At 38.8% G+C, this 7,834-nt stretch overlaps 1 protein-coding gene across 1 annotated transcript in view; it reads right to left on the minus strand.

Moving 5' to 3' along the window:
• LMTK2 (lemur tyrosine kinase 2) overlaps positions 1 to 7,834 on the minus strand; it is a 94,592-nt gene that overhangs the window by 50,289 nt on the left and 36,469 nt on the right. Inside the window, exon 4 of the mRNA XM_003798894.2 lies at positions 889 to 962. Coding sequence (XP_003798942.1) covers positions 889 to 962 — 74 coding nt within the window. The remainder of the gene's footprint in view (positions 1 to 888; positions 963 to 7,834) is intronic.

Consider the following 7,834-nt stretch of genomic DNA (forward strand, 5'->3'; position numbering starts at 1 on the left):
CACCTGTAGTCCCAGCTACTTGGGAGACAAAGGCAAGAGAATCGCTTAAGTCCAAGAGTTAGAGATTGGTGTTGAGATGTGACGCCACGGCACTACCGAGGGCGGACTCTGTCTCAAAAAAAAAAGCCGCTAAGATTCCACATCTCTTTTCCCTTCTTACTGTTTATGCCAACAATTAGAAAAGTCTCTACTAGCTAGGCATGGTAGCTTAAGCTTGTAGTCCCAGCTACTCAGGAGGCTGAGGCAGGAAGACTGCCTTGGGTGACACAGCAAGATTCTGCCTCTAAACAAACAACAAAAAAAGTCTATAATACATTTAAAAAATTAAAAAAAGATTTTTGCTATGGTCTGAATGTTTGTGCCTCCAAAGTTCATATGTTTAAACCTAACCACCAATATGATAAGTCCCAGCCTTATTGTATGGCCAGAGCATGGACTTATGGTGTGAGAGCCTAACCAATGCCAGGGTGAGGAGGTGGTCTTTGGGAGGAACAGGATCAGTGTCCTTATAAAAAGAGGTGCCAGAGAGCTCCATTTCCCACCCCACTGTGTGAGGACACAATACGGCAGCACCATCTTCACCAGACACTAAAATCTACTGGCACCTTGATGTTCAACTTCTCAGTCTTCAGAACTGCAAGAAACAAATTCCTGTTGTTTCTAAGTCAACCAGTTTATGGTACTTTGTTACAGAAGCTTGAATAGACCAAGATAACCATCCTGGAAAAAGTTACACATCCAGGAATGTTGAAGTTCATGATTGCAAAACTCAATCACTACTATAGTACCTACAGGGAACATGCAATGTCTCATAGTACAGTTCTTAATTAGCTTTAAACTCCAATAGTAATTAGGAAGGGGGAAAAATCAAAGTAAAGAACATTTTACCTTTCCAAACCAGCCATTTCCAATTTCCTGTATATAGTTCAGACTATGGCGGGCAACTTGAGACTTCAAACCTTCTGTAGAGAAAAGAACATTAAAAATTAAATGTAAGTTAAGTATCTAACTAAAATAAATATCAAATACATAACCTGTAAATTACAAACACTAACATAAATTTTACACTTGTGCTAGTAAAGGTAGAAATAAACACATAAATACCTCTTTCACCCAAAATAGTTTTAGGTTTTAAAACTGACCATATTTACTGAATGAGTATCCTACTGTGACCCCTTAATATCTTATACTGTTTTTTTCTGGTCTAGCTACTCTAATGTAACCATCACTCACCACTCCAATGGCCTTTACTTAGTTCTTATTTTTACAATCTCTTTCAATAGCTCACCTGGATGCAGGATTAACCCTCTTAAACTACTCTCCCTTAATTTTTTAGGAACAGCTTTAGTTAAGTATAACTGATACACAATAAAATGCACATATTTAAAGTACAGCATTTAATGCACTTTGATAGATGCATGCACCTGTAAAACCATCACCAAAATAAAATAGTGAACATTTCTAACACCACCCAAAGTTTTCTCATACCCCTTAGTGATTTCTCCCTCCACCTCTAAACAACGATTTATGCACACTATAATTTGCATTTTCTAAAATTTTATGTACCTGGAATCATACAGTATGCACTCTTTAATGATTTGGCTTACATCAGTTGTTTTTAAGATTCAGTGAAGTTTTGGGGCATGTCAAGAATCCTTCCTTTTTTATCACTAGAGTTTTCCACTGAATGGATATTCCAGAGTTTGGCTATTTTATCCAAAGGCTGATGAATATTCATGTTGATTATAGGTTGGGGATATCATAAATCAAATTCCTATAAACATATGTGTACAAGTCTTTGTACAGACATAAGCTTTCATTTCTCTTGGATAAATACCAAGGGGTGAAACGGCTAGACCATATGGTAGGTGTATACCTAATTTTTTAAGAAGCTACCAACTGCTTCTTGAAATGGAGTTCCAGTTGCTGCATACTTTGCCATCACTTGGTCTGGTCAGTCTTTTCCACTTTAGCCATTCTGGTACATGTGCTGCCGAAGCAAGCACTCCACTTTAACCATTCTAAAATGTAAACAACCTTATTTTAGTTTTAATTTTCAGGTCCCTAGTGACTAATGATATTGAATACCTTTTCACTTGCTAATTTGCCATCTATATATCTTCTGAGGCAAAGTATCTGTGCAAATCTTTGCCTCACTTTTACTGGGGTGTTTTCTCACTATTGAATTTTGAAAGTTTCTCCTATTCCATGGCCCAACTTTTCATTCCCTTAATAGTATCTTTCAAAATGCAGAAGTTTTTAATTTTGATAAAGTCCAATTTATCAATATTTCCTTTAGTAAAGCAAGTTTTTAGTGTCATAGCTAATAAATCTTTGTCTAATAAAGATCACAAAGATTTTCTTCTATAAGTTTGATAATTTTAGGTAGGCTTGTGATGCCTTTTGAGTTAATTTTTACATATGGTAGAAGACATGAATCAAGGTTCATTTGTTTGCCTCTGAATATCCATTTGTTCCAGCACCATTTAGAAGAGGTGACATCAGTGGATGGTTGAATAAGGAACTGTAAGGGCTGTCCCTTCTTAGAACACTAAAATCATTTCAAAAACCTATCAATATCAACCTTATCAGAACTCTGGAAGACAGTCAAAGGTTTCTAGTAACCAAAGTGAACCAGGAGTTCACTGAAACTGAAACAAGGTTGAACTTGTGGCTTTACCTAATCCTAAGCCTCCTTCCTCCCACCGCCCCCACCCCTGCCAATGCAGCAGCAAGCAGTCTTTAAAAGATGGTTTTTATTCCCAGTGAAGATACCAGTTTAGGAGAGATCAAAGAGAACCTTCTTCCCAAGGGACTGTGGTTTTTTTTTTTTTTTTTTTGACCGGGCTGGGGTTTCCCTAAAGGACTGCCACAGGGGCTTCCCTTTGTAGCTCAGTAAGTACTCTATAAGGGTCATGTGCTCCTTGAAAACAACAAAAGTCAAATAAACAAGCCACTGCTGCCTGGGGCAAAAGATAACAGTTGAGGCAAACAATACAACTTTTAGAAAATGCAAATTATATTCTGCTAAAAGCCTTGGCAGAACACCTGGGAGGGAGATTTTAGGGGGAAAAGTGACTCTGAAACACTACTGCCTGTGTAGGAAACCTGTATAGCCGTGGGCATACTCCAGGAAGGATGTGTGCTCAGAAGGACTTGAGAAGCAAATAAACTTTCAACCAGTCTATAAAGGTTAAGGCAGAGTTGTAAACAGTCCAGCTAAGTGACGAAAGAATGTTCTAACACAGAGCCAATCTGCAAAGGCCTAGACAGCATTTGTCTTTCTTTCTTTTCCACTTTTTTATACATATTATTCAAAATGTCCAGTTTTCAACAAAAAATTACAAAGCACACAAGCAAGAAATTATAGCCTATTTACAGGCCAGAAAGAAACCACCGTGAGATAACATTGGACATATTAGATAAGACCTTAAATCAACTCGCTTAAATATATTTCAAGAGCTAAAGGAAACCATGGACAAAGAACTAAAGGAAATCAGGAGAATGATGTCCTACCAAATAGAGTAAATCAAGAGTAAAGAGACAGAAATTATAAAAAGAAACCAAATAGAATTTTGGAGCTGAAAGTATAGTGACATGAAAAATTTACTAGGGGATGTTCAAAAACAAACTTAAGCAGACAGAGCATTCAGTAAACTTGAAGATAAGTCAAATGAAATTATCCAGTCTGAGAAGCAGAAAGGGAAAAGAATGAAGAAAAATGAACAGAGCCTAAAGAAGTTGTGACACACAATCAAATGAACCAACATACACAGAATAGAAGTCCCAGAAGAAGAAAAAAAGAGACAAAAAATATTTGAAGACATCAAGGTAGAAAATGCTCCAAATCTGTTAAAGGACATGAATCTACACATCCCACAAACTCAGAAAACTCCAAGAAAGACAAACTCAAAGAAATCCATCCGGCTCGGCGCCTGTGGCTCAAGTGGCTAAGGCGCCAGCCACATACACCTAAGGTGGTGGGTTCAAATCCAGCGTGGGCCCGCCAAAAACAACAACCATGGCTGCAACCAAAAAAAAATGGCCGGGCGTTGTGGCAGGCGCCTGTGGTCCCAGCTACTTGGGAGGCAGAAGCAGGAGACTCGCTTGAGCCCAGGAGTTGGAGGTTGCTACCGGGTGTAATGCCATGGCACTCTACCCAGGGGGACAGCTTGAGGCTCTGTCTCAAAAAAAAAAAAAAAAAAAGAAATCCATCCACACTGAGACATACTATAATCAAACCCAAAACAGAGAATCTTAATAGCAACACAAGAAAAGCAACTCATCATAGGGTGTCACCTGTGGCTCAAAGGAGTAGGGGGTTGGCCCCATATGCTGTAGGTGGCGGGTTCAAACCCAGCTCCAGCCAAAAACATAACAAACAAACAAACAAAAAAAAACTTATCACAAAGTGATCCTCAATAAAATTAATAGCCAATTAATCATCAGAAACCATGGAGGCCAAAAGGCAGTAAGATACACATAAAAGTCCTGAAAGAAAATTTCTATAAATCAGGAATTCTGTATCTGGCAAAACTATCTTTCAAAAATGAAGGAGAGGCTCGGTACTAACAGTTCAGTGAGTAGGGCACAAGCCACATACACCAGGGCTGGTGGGCTTGAACCCAGCCAGGGCCTGCTAAACAACAATGATAACTGCAACAAAAAAATAGCTGGGTGTTGTGGCGGGTACCTGTAGTCCCAGCTAATTGGGAGGCGGAGGCAACAGAATTACTTACGCCCAAGAGGTGGAGGTTGCTACTGTGAGTTGTGATGCCACAGCAGTCTACCAAGGGTGACACAGTGAAACTGTCTCAAAAATAAGGAGAAATGAAGATATACTGAGAAAAACAAATGTTTAGGGAGTATGCTGCCAGCATACCTGCCCTACAGCACATGTTAAAGTGAGAAACAAAAGGACACTAAACAGTAACAAGAAGCCGTTTAAAAAAATAAAGATCTCTAGTAAAGGTGAATATAAAAGGTAGTATTATTGTATTATTGGTATATAGCTCCACTTTTTATTTCTCACATAATTTAAAAGACAAACATAAAAAATTAAAAATCTACATTAATAAGCACAAATGCATGAATATGTAATCTGTAACAACTACATATGGGGAAGGGACTGAGCTATTTAGGAACAGTGTTTTTACATGCCATTAAAGTTAAGTTGATATCAATTCAAACTCAATTGTCATCACTTTAGGATATTAATTGTAATGTTAATGGTAATCACAAAGAAAATATCTTAAGAATATAATCATAAGGGCATGAGAAAAGGAAATCAAAATGGTGTGTCAAAAAAATTACTTTCAAAATCTCAATGGCCTATTTTGCATAAATAGAAAAACTGATCCTCAAGTTTATATGGAATTGTAAGGGATCCCAAATAGCCAAAAGAATCTTCAAAAAGAAAAACAAAGTAAAAAGATTCACACATCTTGTTTTTAAAACTTACTACAGAAGGAGGGAGGACAGGAGGTGGGATCTCACCTAATATGCACATTGTGAGGGTGTATAACACGCCCCCTGAGTGAGGGTTCTTCTACAAATGGAACTCTACCTTGGAAGTGAGAACAATGTAACCTAAATACTGTACTGTCATATTAATTTGAATAAAGTTTAAAAAAAATTTTTTAAGAGACAAAAAAAAAAAACAAAACCTTACTATAAAACAGAAGCTAAAGTAATCCGAACAGTGTGGTGACAGCACAAGTACAGACATATAAATCAAGGGAAAACCCAAACAAATATGGGGAACTGATTTCAAAAAGGGTGCCAATTCAACTCAAGGAGGAAAGAACAATTTCTTCAGACATTGTTACTGAGACAGCCAGATATCCACATTAAAAAGAATTAACATGGACCCTTAACTCACACCCTTTAAAAAAAAAATAACTCAAGGGCAGGCACAGTGGCTCACATCTATAATCCTAGTACTCTTGAAGGCCAAGGCAGGTAGACTGCTTAGGCTCAGGAGTTCAAGACCAGTTCAAGCAACAGTGGGACTTTGTCTCTACTAAAAGTAGAAAAACCAGCTGGGTGTTGTGTGAGTTCCATTAATTTGGGAAGCTGAGGCAGGAGAATCACTTGAGCTCAAGAGTTTGAGGTTACTGTGAGCTACAATGATACCATGGCACTCTACCCAGGGTGACAGAGTGAGACTCTGTCTCAAAAATAAAAATAAAAAACTTAACTCAAAATGGGTCAAAAAGCTAAATTTAAGACTTAAAATTATAGAACTCGTAGAAGAAAACACAGAGGCAAAGCTTCATGATTTTGGATCTGGCAACAGTTTCCAAAATATGACACCAAAAACATAAGCAACAAAAGAGAAGATATATTGGACTTGATCAAAATTTAAAACTTATATTTCAAAAGACACTATTAATGGCTGGGCACCTGTAGCTCAGCGGCCAGGGTGCCAGCCACATACACCAGAGCTAGTGGGTTCGAACCCAACCTGGGGCTGCCAAACAATGACAACTACAACCAAAAAATAGCCGGGTGTTGTGGTGGGTGCCTGTAGTCCCAGCTACCTGGGAGGCTGGGGCAAGAGAATCACTTAAGCCCAAGAGCTTGAGGTTGCTGTGACCTGTATGACGCTACAGCACTCTACCCAGGGTGACATAGTGAGACTATCTCCAAAAAAAAAAAAAAAAAAGAAGACACTATTAAAAGAGTTATAGAGAATGCAAATATATATACATATAATAGTCATAGGTTATTACAAAGCTATTATAATTAAGAGAGTGTTGCTGGGAGAAGAAATAGATAAATCAGGCCAGACACAGTACCTCATGCCTGTAATCCTAGCATTCTGAGAGGCTGAGGCAGGTGGATTGCTTGAGCTCAAGAGTTTGAGACCTGAGCCTGAGCAAGAGTGAGACTCCATCTCTACTAAAAATAGAAAAACTAGCCAAGTGTGGCAGCACATGCCTGTAGTCCCAGCTATTTGTCAGTCTGAGGCAAGACAATCACCTAAGCCCAGAAGAAAGAGGTTGCTGTAAACTGCAATGACACCATGGTACTCTACACAGGGCAACAAAGTGGAGACTCTGTCTCCAAAAAAAAAAAAAGAGAGAGAGAGAAAGACAAATCAAATAAAATAGAAAGCCTAAAGCAGCCCCTCCCACACACACAGAAGCTGAGAAAAAAAGGAGGACCAATGAATGAATGAATTTACAAGGGAAAACAACTTTAATTTCCTCCTAATGCTATACTCAAAAATCAACTCAAGATGAGTTACAGATTTGACACGAGGGAACAGTTTTGTGGAAGACAATTTTTCCATGGACAGCGGAGCTCAGGCAGGGTGCGACCGACGGTGTAGCAACTGTAAATATACTGTAGATGAAGTTTCCCTTATTTGGCTGGCTCACCTACTGCTGTGTGACCTGCTTCCTAACAGTCCACTGACCAGAATCTTTTTGGCACCAGGGACCGATTTCCTGGAAGATAATTTTTTCACAGACAATGGGGGCTGGAGGGATGGGAAGGAGGCAGAGCTCATGTGGTGACACTGTGCACCCAGTTCTCAAAAGGCCATGGACTGGTAGATACCAATACATGTCCCGGGGGGTGGGGGGGTAAGGACCATAACCTTAAAACATTAAAAAAAAGAAAGGCATTATTTTGATCATAGATGAGAAAGGACTTCATAAGACACAAAAAGTTTTAAAACAAAGACTGTTAAATTTTAAACTCCAAAAAAGGCTGTTAAGTTAGCTATGTTAAAATCAGGAATCTTGTGCATCAAAAATATCCTTTCTGGGCAGTGCCTGTGGCTCAAAGGAGTAGGACGCCGGCCCCATATACCAGAAGTGGCAGG

The sequence above is a fragment of the Otolemur garnettii genome, unplaced genomic scaffold (assembly GCF_000181295.1).
Source record: "Otolemur garnettii isolate 467f Iridium unplaced genomic scaffold, OtoGar3 scaffold00142, whole genome shotgun sequence".
In the NCBI taxonomy this organism is placed as follows: domain Eukaryota; kingdom Metazoa; phylum Chordata; class Mammalia; order Primates; family Galagidae; genus Otolemur; species Otolemur garnettii.